Below are 15,175 nucleotides of genomic sequence, written 5' to 3'. Positions count from 1 at the left end.
GTGTAGAAGAATAAATACACTCTTATTAACAACAAACAAACACTTCCTTTGGGTAGAGCTGTGCACAACTGTAAACAATATGGCAGTACATATTGGAACTGAACCTACAACACAGGTCTGTAAATCATTCATCAAATTGTTCAGTCTGGAAGACATTTTCAGGAAAAAAAGATTTAAAGATTTTTATAAAATTAGCTTGACAGATTTTGACAACTAGTTCAACATTTTTGTATGTAATGACTCAAGTAATGAGATCAGGACTCTTAGTTTTATATGGGTTGACTATTCAGCATTCACAAGTTTAGTTCATTTTGACTGACATGACAATGAGCGAATGATAATGTTATAAACAGCAGAGAGTTGTATGAAAGCAGTTGATGCATGTCCAAAATCATTAGCATGTTGTTGGAAGGAATGAGAAACTGCTACTGTGATGTGCACAAATGACTAACTATTTAATGATTCTCTGCTTATCACTTATCATTTCATGCCCAGAAACAATATATATATATATATATATATATATATATATATATATATATATATATATATATATATATATATATATATATATATATTAGAATATATACAGTGAAGAATAATGACTCAGGAAATTGTATTATACACATTGAATTTTTGTAATGCTAGTATCTGTTACTAGTGTGTAAATCCACAATTTTTCAAACCCACTACAGTCTCTTAAACTTCACATTTACAATTATTTTCTAACAGGTCTCACATAAGGGAAAAGGATGCAAATGAAACTTGACAAATATTATAAAACAGCTTCTAAACCACAACCATTTCATTTGGACTTTCAGAACCTTTAATTGTCACACAGAAGGGAGTTTGATGATTTTTTTTTTTACAGAAGCTAGGACACATTTCTCAATATTTAGGTCACTTTTGCAAAACTCTTCATACAGTTCTCTTAACCGACTTTCAGCTTGGCAAAGCAGTTAATTTCACATTCAAAGTGCACTACAACTACCAAAACACTTTATTCAGGTCTCAAATAAACTCATTCTGCTAGAACACTAGCAAAGGTTGACAGCCGACAAACACACTTTTTCACCCACAAACCAATGAGCTAAAAAACACTAGCAACATGTAGCATTACACAATGTTTTCTTGTGTAAAACAAATATCTTTGTTTATAATTGCAATATATATGGTTTATAACTGCAATATATGTTACTGGAATGAATCACATATGGTAACCCACCTCTGTTCTCATGTTTGGATTGATTTGTATGCAATTTAATCCTGCAAAAGCTCTAAGATGCAGTATGTAAGTTTGACACCCAGTGGTTGAACTAGGTATTGCACACCTGGTTCAAAACACACGCAAGCACAGGCTTCCAGATTGACGACACCAACAGGAGCGTTCCTAAATGTCGAGCCTAAAGGCTGATTTATTCTATCATGTGTTCAACAGCAGGCGTTAGAAGGAATATGACATGTTCAATACTTACTCCCCCACTGTAAGTTATTTTTTTAACACTGCTACAATTGAAAAGCTTACATGCATCCTCACTGCATTGTCACCGAATTGCCAAGCATTTTTTAAATGTAGCCGAAATATAGATTTTGTTTTCAAAATATTTTGTCAGGATCTTTTGCAATTCTCTCTCTGCATACTATAATCTTGTTTATCAACGGAATATAAAAACGTTTATCAGCTTAATTCTGCTAATTTATGGATATTTTTTTTACAATGTGGTGCATGAAATTCTAGCAGCAGGATGCAGGAGATCAACTCTGCTGGATGAGAACATGAATCAGGAGACAAAATGAACAGGATTTATTGAAATTAGTTTCATCTTTATTGATGTTACATCACTGCATTGTCCTGTGATTAAAAAGCATGACTGCTAACATATTCATAACTTTAAGTTACATCTGAAGACAATACAGCACAAAACATATTTAGTTACTGATATCAGTATAACAATAAAAAGTAATACGTAATCAAACATGTTAAATGAGGGTCCTTAATTTCTACATTTATGTGATATTTGCTGGAAATTACAAAGAAAAGTATGTAATTAGCAATCAGTCTCACTGGAAATATGTTCCCAGGGCTACAATTTTTGAGAACCAACGAATATGTATCCTGAACTACATCTTCTTGCTGCTTCTGTTTTAACAAATCCACTAGAGGGCGTCGTGTACATTTTTGACAATCAAGCAAAATAATCTGCCAATGGGGCAAGAAAAACAATCTTATGTTTAAAGGAAAAACAAGATTACTTCTTTTATCGCAATGGCAGATTATTTTACTTGTTTTTAAGAAGAACTCACTTAAAATTAGCATATTATTTCTTTAAAAAAGACAATATGTTTTGCTTGTCTAGAAAATGCTTTTTGATTGAAAATGTTTTTGATATTTGGACTAGAAACAAGACAAAAAATCTAAGTAAGAAAAGCATTTTTTGCAGTGTAACATCAGACCGACGTCTGTCAACATTGGACAGATGTCGGATTTTGGTCAGTTTCCAACGCAACCTAAATACAACCAAATATCAACGTCTAATGATGTTGCAGCTTGACGTTGTGTGGGCGTTACCACTATGACGTCTATCAAACGTTGGATTTTGGTTGCCATACCTGAAGAAAAAAATGTCAGTATTTGATGTTGGTTTACAGTTTGTCTCTATTGGTTTGGCTCCTGAAGAAATAAATGTCAGTATTTGATGTTGGTTTACAGTTTCTCTCCATTGGTTTGGCTCCTGAAGAAATAAATGTCAGTATTTGATGTTGGTTTACAGTTTTTCTCCATTGGTTTGGCTCCTGAAGAAATAAATGTCAGTATTTGATGTTGGTTTACAGTTTTTCTCCATTGGTTTGGCTCCTGAAGAAATAAATGTCAGTATTTGATGTTGGTTTACAGTTTTTCTCCATTGGTTTGTTCCTGAAGAAATAAATGTCAGTATTTGATGTTGGTTTACAGTTTTTCTCCATTGGTTTGGCTCCTGAAGAAATAAATGTCAGTATTTGATGTTGGTTTACAGTTTCTCTCCATTGGTTTGGCTCCTGAAGAAATAAATGTCAGTATTTGATGTTGGTTTACAGTTTTTCTCCATTGGTTTGGCTCCTGAAGAAATAAATGTCAGTATTTGATGTTGGTTTACAGTTTTTCTCCATTGGTTTGGCTCCTGAAGAAATAAATGTCAGCATTTGATGTTGGTTTACAGTTTTTCTCCATTGGTTTGGCTCCTGAAGAAATAAATGTCAGTATTTGATGTTGGTTTACAGTTTTCTCCATTGGTTTGGCTCCTGAAGAAATAAATGTCAGTATTTGATGTTGGTTTACAGTTTTTCTCCATTGGTTTGGCTCCTGAAGAAATAAATGTCAGTATTTGATGTTGGTTTACAGTTTTTCTCCATTGGTTTGGCTCATTTCTTGAAACAGAAATTACATTCTCAAAATTCTAAGATCATTTGGCAAAACAGTGTTAAAGTTTAGCACAACACTATAGCTCACTTGCAAAAGCTCATATCTCCCCAAAAACAGTTCACTCACGTATCAAAACTAAATTCCTTTCCCATATAAAAAGTCAGTGCCACAAAAATGGCAAATATCCTTCTCAATTGCTTTGGATATTTTCTTGAAACAGACCGGACATTCTCAACACTCTCGGTGCTTTTGCCAAAATAATGTGGATGGTTCAGCACAACACCATGGTTCACCTTCAACAGCTCATATCTTTCCCAAAATATTTCACTCATGTGTCAAAACTAATTTTCCTTCTCATTTAAAACAGTCAGTGCCCCCAAAATGCTTCGTCCCTTTGGCATTGTGTAAGCACTGCGAGTCAAAATGTTAAGATGTTTTGTCACTGACGCAGAGGACCACTAAAATATCCCTCATGTCCACCTTTAGTCTTAGCCCAGTCCTTCATTGACAATGGTTACTGTACTGTTTTTGTCCAGCTAACAGAATACAATTGTGTATAAAACTAAAAATAGAAATAGGATTTTAGGGTAAGAGTAGCCTCCAAGGTTTGACATCCCACATTGCACTCATACTGCCAAGGAAATTGTAACCATTATCAATCACACACAAAGTAATTTCCATGCATGAAAATAAAACAAAATATACTGTAATATAAACACACAAACAAAAACAGTGAAAATTATATGCAGCCTACAGTGCTTGATTGGTCATCTAAGATGTGGGAAATTCCTCCTTTGTTAGTCAAGTTCTAGTTTCACCTGACTGTCAGTTGCTGTAATAAATGTATTAAATGTTTCACGGATTCATATACGGTATTCATGGTATTATGTTCTTGACTAAGTTTGACGATTGAACAGACTATTGTGCATGTGATGACCTATACAATGAAATGACGCTGACATATTTTGGAGCGAACAACCATTGAACTGAGAATCAACAATCAGTTTAGATCAACTAGATCTCTTCACTTGGAAATTGTGCTAAATGTCGGCTACCTGTACTTAATCATTTGCAATTTGATGAAATGAATGAGAAAATCAAGTCTGTTGTGAACAATTGCCAAGTGGTTTGGAGGTTTGTCCATGTTGTTTTGAGAATGTAATTTCTGTTTCAAGAAATGAGCCAAACCAATAGAGAAAAACTGTAAGATGTTGGCTCCACCTTGGATTTTGGTCACTTTACAACGCAACCCAAAATCAATCATATATCAACATCTTTTGACTTTGTTATTGGATATCAAAAGAGCGTTATCCTTAGACACTGGCTAGACATTAAGTTTTGGTCGCCCGACATCACAACCTAAATCTAACCTAATATAAACGTCTTATGACGTTGTGGTCCTGCTGGGCTGCCTTTAAATTTAATAGTTATAGAATCCTGGTAGTTCCAGTGTTAAAATCTACAACAGGGCCGGAGAAATCTCTCTTTCTCAGTGTCAATTTTCAGATAATGCAAGAACCGTTTGCAACTCCGATTTCTGTACCTATGGTCAATATCGGGCTGAACAAGAAACAGTGTTTTATTGGTGTTTTCTCTGATACTGCTAAAGTGTCTGCACATGGATATTACGGCTCTTTTCCTTTGCTCATTTATCAGTGCCAAGGCTCAGTGTGTCTGGCGATATCTACATTGATTGCTTAAACAGTGAATTGGGTCTGGCTGATCCGCTAACTCTACAATACTAAACATTGAATGTGATGGAAACAGTTTTTGAAGAGAGCATCAACAAAATCCGTTCACGTCCAATCTCAATATTTTTTAATGCACTTCGGTTTTGTGGATGTCACTGAAAAGTTCAAGTTACTTGGTTCCAGTGTCACATCCAGTGGAACTATCTGTTCATCAGCAGCGACTCCGTGATCCTGCAGTAACAGGAATCATAATGATCAGATCATCACTGTTGATGTGTGTAATAATATTCACACTAGAACACAAGCTCACCTGTAGAGCAGCTAAAATGAGAAGAGCTTCAATCTTCATTCAGTCCAATGATCTACAAAATACAGAGAATATTCGAAATATTAAAACCATCACGCCAATTTATACAAGTGTGACAGTAATAACATCTCTAAATAATCTTTTACTTTACCTTCAAGCAGTGGTGGGAGTAACGAATTACAACTACTCACGTTACTGTAATTAAGTACATTTTTGGGGTAATTGTACTTTCATGAGTATATTTTTAAGTCAGTAATTTTACTTGTACTTGAGTACAAATTAAGCTGAATAATGTAATTTGTTACTTTTAAAATCACAATTCGTTACAGAGTACTGTAAATAAATGAATATTTTAACCACTGACTTCGGTAGCCAATAAAAAAAACTCATCTTAACGGACCAATGAAAAGACTGGTACATTATTTGAGCCGAAAAACAAGCTGCAGATTTACGTGAGCTGAGCAGTGATGGTATTGTTACGAAGTTATTGTTCTACACATGGAGATTCAAGACACCAACAACGCATCTGAAGAACGCAGAAAGGACAAAGAAATAACAGAGGATGAATCCCCATGGCCACACCTGGAGGAGCTGTTCACCTACAGGGGGAAGAAAGGGGACAGTGTGCTAATGCAGTGTAAGCAATGTCTGCCATCTGCTGTGATTTCGGCTTACAAGACTTCAGCCTCTAATCTAAAAAAACACATAATGGTAAGAAGACATATAACTTAATTTGTGTGATATTTTATTTATTTATATGTTTAGGCACTATGCAGTGTTGTTCTGCGGTTTCTGATGGTTTGTTTCGCGCTATTAGATTAATAGCAAAGTTTCTCCAAAACTTGTAAGTGAAGTGATATTAAAGTTTAACGTTTAAACCAGGGCTATTTAATTGGTGAACTTGGCCCGCGAGGCAATTTGTTCCGGCCCTCCAAATAGTGTGACCAAGACATCAAAAATAAAATTTGTTGTTCAGTCGAAAAAACGGCTGCTTTATTTAGGAAGTGACATGCGTCGTTCAGCACGAGCTGCATTTGAAGGCTGCGCAGACAGAGCCTGATTCACCTGACAAAAAAAGCAAGTGGCGCGAGCAGCCGAAAACATTTGGATAATTTGTTAATTACGGTTAATTCATCATAAAGGCTTCTCAGCGCTGCGTTTCTGTCGCACGGAAAAAACCTGCAGCAACTAAAAGTTATGCTACCTGTGCGCTAGTTTAAAGATCCGAGTTTAAACCAAGGCTAATATTTACGCACACTGGATTAACTATAGCAGCGGGCTGTTCACATATCGTGTCTTTTCCGCACACAAGTTCGTTATATAAGAACATTTGCCAATATGCGCGTGCAAGCGGACCTCACACCTTCCAGACACACCGATTAGAAAACGTTTCACACCGTAGCGTGGCTTTCAGTGCAATGTAAACAAAAGATATGTTAAACGAATTATTGCAAATTATTAAAAAGATTATGTATGTCTGAACGCAGATGATAACAACAGTTTACTTGAATACTGACCTAATATAAAGCTTAAACTTACATTAGACGTGATAACCGTGAAACCATTATTCTCAAGAATCGTACAAACAAAATCTACAATTGTTGCATCCATAATTGTTATGCAGTTCACATAACATATGAATGTACACATGTATGAATGTAGAAGAAGCCTACTTAAGCAATGCACTGCTTTTGTTGTGCTTTAAAATACAGCATTTGATTGTTTTCCTATTGTACAATGCACTAAATGATATTTCAAAATACAATATATTAACATTTTAATGGTAAGAAGACTAACAACTTTATATTTGTGACATTGTTTTATTTATTTTTATTTTTATTATTGGGTTCAATGTGTTTATGTTTCAAAAGTGTTTATAGTACCTTTAAATGTGTATTGTAAAATGTGTTTTATTGTCTGGATCTTGTCTGATTCAGCAATTACGGATCAATAAATACCATCAGCAAAAAAGTAATTTGTACTCTGAGTACTTTTTTTAAAGAGTAATTTGTACTTTTACTCAAGCACTTTTTAACCCCAGTACTTTTACTTGTAATTGAGTATAATTTTAGCAATGTAACAGTACTTGTAATTGAGTACAAATTTGTTGTACTCTTACCACCACTGCCTTCAAGTTGGCTGGAGAAGGTTCTTCAGGGTCTCGAGATCAGGAATGATGTATGATCAAGATGCAGTACGAGGACAACAGCAGTATTTAAACCAAAATCAGAATCAGAATCAGAATCAGAATCAGAAAGAGCTTTATTGCCAGGTATGTTCACACATACGAGGAATTTGTTTTCGTGACAGAGCTTCTACAGTGCAACAGGATTACAGAGACAGGACAAAAAACAGATAATAAATATATTTTTTTAAAAATAGAAGTAAGTAGTGAGTGCAAATATACAGATTGACAAGTGTATGTACATGTTTATTACTATATACAACGTTATATGTGCAGCTGTTATGTGCAAATTGGCATGTAAAGTGTGTTGTTAAATAAGTGTATATGTGTATAAAAGTGTATAGCAAGTAGTGATGTTGGTTCCACAATTATTATCATCAAGTGTTCATGAGATGGATTGCCTGAGGGAAGAAACTGTTTCTGTGTCGGGCTGTTCTGGTGCGCAGTGCTCTGTAGCGTCGACCAGAAGGTAAAAGTTCAAAGAGGCAGTGTGCTGGGTGTGAGGGGTGTGAGGGGTGCTGGGTGTGAGGGGTGTGAGGGGTCCAGAGTGATTTTGGCAGCCCTTCTGCTCGCTCTGGATAAGTACAGTTCTTGGGGAGTAGAAAGGGTTGTACCAGTGATTCGCTCAGCAGTCCGAACTATTCGACGTAGTCTTTGGAGGTCGTATTTAGTAGCTGAGCTAAACCAGACAGTTATTGATGTGCAGATGACTGATTCAATGATGGAGGTGTAGAACTGTTTCAGCAGCTCCTTTGGGAGGTTAAACTTCCTCAGCTGACGAAGAAAGTACAGCCTCTGTTGAGCTTTTTTGACAATGGAGTCAATGTGAGTGTCCCACTTCAGGTCCTTAGAGATGGTGGTGCCCAGGAACTTGAATGACTCCACTGCTGCCACAATGCTGTCCATGATGCTCAGTGGGGGGAGAGCAGGGGGGTTTCTCCTGAAGTCCACTATCATCTCCACTGTTTTGAGCGTGTTGAGCTCCAGGTTGTTGTTACTGCACCAGACAGCCAACTCCTTAACCTCCTGTCTGTAGGCAGACTCATCACCGTCCTGAATGAGGCCGATAAGTGTGGTGTCGTCTGCAAACTTCAAGAGCTTCACAGAGGAGTCTTTTGATGTGCAGTCATTCGTGTACAGGGAGAAGAGCAGTGGGGAGAGGACACACCCCTGGGGGGCGCCAGTGCTGATTGTGCGGATGCTAGATGAGAATTTTCCCAGCTTCACCAGCTGCTGCCTGTCCGTTAGGAAGCTGTTGATCCAATGACAGACAGAGGTGGGCACAGAGAGCTGAGTTAATTTGGGCAGGAGAAGTTTTGGGATGATGGTGTTAAACGCCGAGCTGAAGTCAACAAACAACATCCTCACATAGGTCCCTGGTCTGTCTAGGTGTTGCAGAGCATAATGCAGTCCCATATTAACCGCATCATCCACAGACCTGTTTGCTCTGTAGGCAAACTGAAGAGAATCCAGTGAGGGTTCAGTGATGTCCTTCAGGTGAGCCAGCATCAGTTTTTCAAAAGACTTCATGACCACAGATGTTAGCGCCACCGGTCTGTAGTCATTTAGTCCTGTAAGTTTGGGTTTCTTTGGGATGGGGATGATGGTGGAGCGTTTGAGGCAGGAGGGGCACTTCACACAGCTCCAGTGATCTGTTGAAGATCAGGGTGAAGATGGGGGCCAGTTGGTCAGCACAGGATTTTAAACAGGCTGGTGTTATAAAATCTGGGCCTGGTGCTTTTTTCCTCTTCTGTTTCCGGAAGACCTGGCACACCTCCTCTTCACTGAACTGTAGGGCAGGTATGAGGGAGGCGGGGGATGGTGGTGTTAATGGTGGCGTGAAGAGCAGTTCAGAGTGGGTGTGGGGGGTTTTCTCAAACCGGCAGTAAAACTCATTCAGGTCGTTTGCAAGTCGTTCATTGTCTACAGTGCTGGGGGATGGTGTCTTGTAGTTTGTGATGTTTTTCAAACTTTTCCACACGGATGCTGAGTCGCTGGAAGAGAACTGACTCCTTAGTTTCTCAGAATAGTTCCTTTTTGCGACTCTGATTTCCTTTTCCAGTGTGTATTTGGCCTGTTTATACAAGGCCCTATCCCCATTTCTGTAAGCAACCTCCTTGGCCTGACGTAGCTGTCTGAGTTTTACAGTGAACCATGGTTTGTCATTGTTGTATGTGAGATGAGTCCTGGTAGGAATGCACACGTCTTCACAGAAACTGATATAAGATGTTACAGTCTCTGTGAGCTCATCCAGATCGTTTGCAGCAGCTTCAAAAACACTCCAGTCAGTGAGGTCGAAACAGGCTTGTAGATCTCGCTCTGTTTCGTTAGTCCATCTTTTCACAGATCTTAATACAGGTTTGGCTGTTTTCAGTTTCTGCCTGTAGGTTGGAATGAGATGAATCAAACAATGGTCAGAGTGTCCCAAAGCTGCTCGTTGGACGGAGCGGTATGCATCCTTTATTGTAGTATAACAGTGATCCAGTATATTTCTGTCTCTTGTGGGACATGTAACATGCTGTCTATATTTTGGCAGTTCACGGGACAGTTTTGCTTTGTTAAGTCCCCGAGAATGATTAAAGCAGAGTCCGGGTGTTGTTGCTCTAACACCGTGATCTGATCAGCTAGTTTCTGTATCGCCAGACTCGCGTGCGCGAGCGGAGGAATGTAAACACTGACGAGGATGAACGAGCAGAACTCGCGCGGGGAGTAAAAAGGCTTACAGTTAATAAACAGTGCTTCGAGATCTGGACAGCACATCTTCTTTAAAACTGTTACATCTGTACACCACCTTTCATTGATGTAAAAGCACGTCCCGCCACCGCGTGATTTCCGCGTTGATTCTTCGTCGCGATCCGCTCTGAACAGCTGATAGCCCGGTAGGTGAAGCGCGTTGTCCGGTATGGTGTCGTTCAGCCAGGTTTCCGTGAAACACAGAGCAGCTGAATGCAGAAAATCCCTGTTTGTCTGAGAGAGCAGAATGAGTTCGTCTATTTTGTTGGGTAGAGAGCGGAGATTTGCTAGATGAATGCTAGGCAGCGCGGTCCGAAATCCGCGCTGTCTGAGTTTCACAAGCGCGCCTGCACGCTTTCCTCGTCTGCGCGCTTGAAAGCGTTTGAGCAGCACCGCGGCTCCTCCGACTACGATGTCCAACAGAACATCAGATAAATCCAGGTATGGAAAAATATTCGGTGGTGTATGTGCCCGAATGTCCAACAATTCGTCTCTGGTGAAACTAATTGTAGGAAAATGACTCGAGACAGGACAAACTAACAAAAACACAAACACTACTGCAGAGCACGACACGGAGGCTGCCATCGTCATCGGCGCCATCCTTCGGCGATATGAGGAAGTCAGTTTTTTTTACTCAAAAAATTATTTGGACTTAATTAATTTAATTTTGTATCTGAATGTGTTTGTGTGTGTGTGCATTTGTTCTACAATAAATGACTAGGACAAACCACAAAACAAAACACACACACACACACACACACACACACACACACACACACACATATATATATATATATATATATATATATATATATATATATATATATATATATATATATATTTCATTTATGATGTAATAATCCTGGATATATTTAGCTCTTCTAGGAATCTTTGTATGAGGATGTGAGACTGCACGTGTGCATTTTCTTTAATGAACAAATTTTCAATTCCCTTGGGACATCTTAAAGGACAGACATGTGTGTGGGTGTAGTGTATAGACCAGGGGTCACCAAACTTGTTCCTGGAGGGCCGGTGTGCTGCAGATTTTAGCTCCAACCCAAATCAAACACACCTGAACAAGCTAATCAAGGTCTTACTAGGTATACTTGAAACACCCAGGCAGGTGTGTTGAGGCAAGTTGGAGCTAAACCCTGCAGGGACACTGGCCCTTCAGGACCGAGATAGGTGACCCCTGGTATAGACCGTCATATTGGGGTGATATAAACACACCCAGTCCTTTTTTTTTCTCAATTTAGCAACATAAAAACGGTGGACCAATTGGAGCAGTTTTGAGACCGACCGCAGCTTTACGTAGTATTGCGGCCCCCCCGCCCACCAATATTGATTGACAGGCGCACATTACCATATCCTCAGTTTGCTGTTTCACGTCTGCCAATTAAAATAACTTTTTCTAGAAGCGCCTGAAAAGGCATAAACAGAATTCCTTTCGACTACGTCACTGGATTCCGTCATTGGGTCGGTAAGTGGAATTTTGCAAGAACATGAATCAAGAGACAAAGTGACAGCAAAGAATGAACAGGATTTATTGAAATTAGTTTCATCTTAACTGATGTTACATCAATGCTTTACAACATTGTCCCGTGACACTAAAAAGCCTGATAACTAACATTTGCATATCTATTAGCATCGTCTGAAGACAATACAGCACACAACATCATATTTGGCTAATGGTACCAAATATAACAATAAAAAGTAATACTTAAAACGTTAAATGAGCAGAAAAGGGTCCTTCATTTATACATTGTTATATTTGCTGGAGATAACAAAAGAAGAGTATGCAGTAACGTTGATTAATGTGAAACTGATGTCAATCATGTAAGCATATAAGTTCAAAACAGTCATACTGTATGTTGTGCACACTCAAAAAAAACAAAAAAAAAAACACATTTGCTGCTTTTTCCAACAACATATTTAAAATGAGTTTAAACAATGCAATTCCTACATTGATTTGGGGACAAAGTATATATTTTATGTTCAATCCGCTTTGTAAAAATGATTGAGTTAGCCTAATCGATTTGTTTTAGCGATGGGAAGTTCAGATCATTTTACTGACTCGGACCTTTGAGTCTAATTCATCGAGATGAACAAATCTTTTTTTCCCGAGTCATTTCGTTCAATTCCTTCAATTTGCCAAAATGACATCAAATGTTACAAGATGATTCCAAACACATCTACAACTGACCCAAGCGCTGATCACACTATAAACAAGTCATAACTAGAATGCTACTATACAATGCAACGCTACTAAGAAAGAGAAAATAATCCTTCATTGTTTATTTGGTGTTCAATCTACGATTAGCTCTTCTCACCTCTTCTGTCTTCAAATTTGAGTCGCTTGTTCACCCTACACTGACAATCCCATTGAAGCTTAACCATTGCATGCAGTCTGAGCTGGAAACACTCATGATTAGTTCACATTTGGAGTCTTCGGGTTTTTGAGCCGTTCGTTCATCACATGACAGCATGTAAAGAGATGACTCAAAACCGAGGACTCGAAGGATGAACGCATCAAATCTTTTTTCGGCTCTAAACGCATATGTTTGACTTCTGTCTTTCACATGATGAACGAACGACTCAAACCATTCAATAACGTCTCACTAATTTGTTTTGGGACAACATGAAGGTACTTTGTGGAATCCAGTATTTTTTCTACAGCGCTTATAGTATTAGTGCAGCTTAAGAGCTACAGCAAGGCTGCAGAAATCTCTCATCCTCAGGGTCGATTCTCAGGGAACGCAAGGACAAATAGCACCTCCGATTTTTAAACCTGTAGTCACTTTCTGACCCAGCACGAAACGGTCTGTATCTCTGATGCCATCCATGAGGGTTGTCTCTGATAGCAGTGAAGTGTTGGCATCCGCACATAATTACAGCTCTTTTCCACTGCTTGTTCTGAAGTGTCCAGGCTTGGTATGGATTGCGATGACTGCATCGATTGCCTAAACATCGAACTGAGTCTGGCTGGTCCTCTGACTCTAAGATATGATACACCGAATGTGAAGAAAGCTTGAGTTTTTGAAGAGAGCATCTACAAAATGCATTAAGGTCAAATGTGTTTTGAAAATTTGAAAATGATCGATTTTTAATGCACTTAGCTCTTCTGGTTACCACCGCACAGTTCAGGTTACTTTGCTTCCCTGCTTTTTCCAAGACAAAGTAGCTTTGACATTCATTTGTGTTCGGATAAACGCCACTGACTGTAAATGTCTCATATGGAGGAATCAGCACCTCTTCCTCCTCAGGAAACTTTGAGTATTTCGTCAGATTTGCACCTTCACAAGTGTGAATCTCAAAACAAGACACATTTCCAAACGCAAGCGCAGTATCAATATCAAAGGATGAGGATGTAAACGAGCCAAAGCGAACCTTTTTGTTCACAACATTGGTATCAAAGTGAACCATTGAACCACGATATGTTACAACGCATCCAGGTTGTGTTTCCTTCAGAATCTGAATGGCTTCTGTTAACAGAAAGTGTAGTGAATACCATCTGTATGCATCGTTTTCGAAGTCTTGTTTACCAGAACGAGTGTCGTCATTAAAATGTTTAAATACGTTATAATCTGAGTTAGTGTATACATAAATAGCAATTGAATTACTATATGACAAGTTATCTTCAGGTTCTATGGCATTCTTTTGGCCTTCTTGCCAAGACCTATTAAATTCAAAGTTAGACAATTCCCTCGGCAAATACACTGCTCTCACCAGATCTGCCATTCTCTCTGTACAACCCTCATACTGATCATCAGCTGAATTCGGTGCCATATCCAGTGGAACTATCTGTCCTTTAACAGCGACTCCGTGATCCTGCAGTAACAGGAATCATAATGATCAGATCATCAGTGTTGATGTGTGTAATAATATTAATACTAGAACACAAGCTCACCTGTAGAGCAGCTACAATGAGGAGAAGAGCTTCAATCATCATCTTCGTTGAGTTCAATGATCTAAAGAATACAGTGAAGAGCAGATAATGACAGACCAGAAACGTTACAAACATGATATAGAAAACATGATCACACATCGCTGCAAAGTTTACAGAATATGGACTTACACTTGTTTCATGGCAACAAAGTGTAACAGTAACAACATCACTAAAGCATTACATAAGTTATAATACTCAGTGGTCGACTGATATGGGTTTTTTGAAGGCTGAGATATATCTTAAAAGAAACATGTTGAAAGAAATCTTCATTCCGTAAAACAGAAATTGGGGGAAAAATATACAGGAAATAAAAATATACAATATATCTAAAATATAATATTATATATAATATTTATAAAATAATATATATAAATAAATATGTATATATATATATATAAATAAATAAATATATATATATATATATATATATATATATATATATATATATATATATATATATATATATATATACCATTTAAGTTTAAAAATATACCATAAACACATTGTGCACTGGTGCAGCGCCATCAAAATAAAAGTCCCACTTTTACAAGTCAAACAGAAAAATATATTGGCCGATGCAGATTTAATTGAATTATTGCCAAATATCACCAGTGTTGATATATCAGTCGACCACTAATAATAATCTTTTACTTTACCTCCAAATTGGCTGGAGAAGGTTCTTCAGGTTCTCGAGATCCAGAACGATGTTGATTAGACAAGAGGTGCTGTATGAGGACAACAGCAGAATTTAAACCAAAATAAGAGGAAGTTAGGTTTTTTTTTTACTCAAACTTTTTTGGGATATAATTTAATTTAATTTTGTATCTGAATGTGTGTGTGTGCATTTGTTCTGCAACGTATGACTGTGACAAACCACAAACTTTTTTTGTTTTTCTGAATTAACAAACTATCA

At 37.9% G+C, this 15,175-nt stretch overlaps 1 protein-coding gene across 2 annotated transcripts in view; it reads right to left on the bottom strand.

The window, feature by feature from the left end:
- The window catches only part of LOC130220643 (ecto-ADP-ribosyltransferase 5-like), a 37,596-nt gene extending 22,627 nt beyond the window's left edge, over positions 1-14,969 (bottom strand). Inside the window, exons 1-3 of one of the 2 annotated variants that reach the window (XM_056452861.1) lie at positions 14,919-14,969; positions 14,224-14,284; positions 11,837-14,144 (exon numbers count right to left, since the gene is read on the bottom strand). In XM_056452861.1, coding sequence (XP_056308836.1) covers positions 13,014-14,144; positions 14,224-14,265 — 1,173 coding nt within the window. In that variant the 5' untranslated portion in view covers positions 14,266-14,284; positions 14,919-14,969 and the 3' untranslated portion in view covers positions 11,837-13,013. Of the gene's footprint in view, positions 1-11,836; positions 14,145-14,223; positions 14,285-14,918 lie in introns of those variants that run through there. The other variant, XM_056452863.1, reaches the window with a different exon arrangement.
- Between the last annotated feature and the right edge of the window lie 206 nt (positions 14,970-15,175).

The sequence above is a fragment of the Danio aesculapii genome, chromosome 3 (genome assembly GCF_903798145.1).
Source record: "Danio aesculapii chromosome 3, fDanAes4.1, whole genome shotgun sequence".
NCBI lineage: Eukaryota > Metazoa > Chordata > Actinopteri > Cypriniformes > Danionidae > Danio > Danio aesculapii.
The sequence above is the reverse complement of the archived record's forward strand: the minus strand, read 5'-3'. Positions and strand labels throughout refer to the sequence as shown.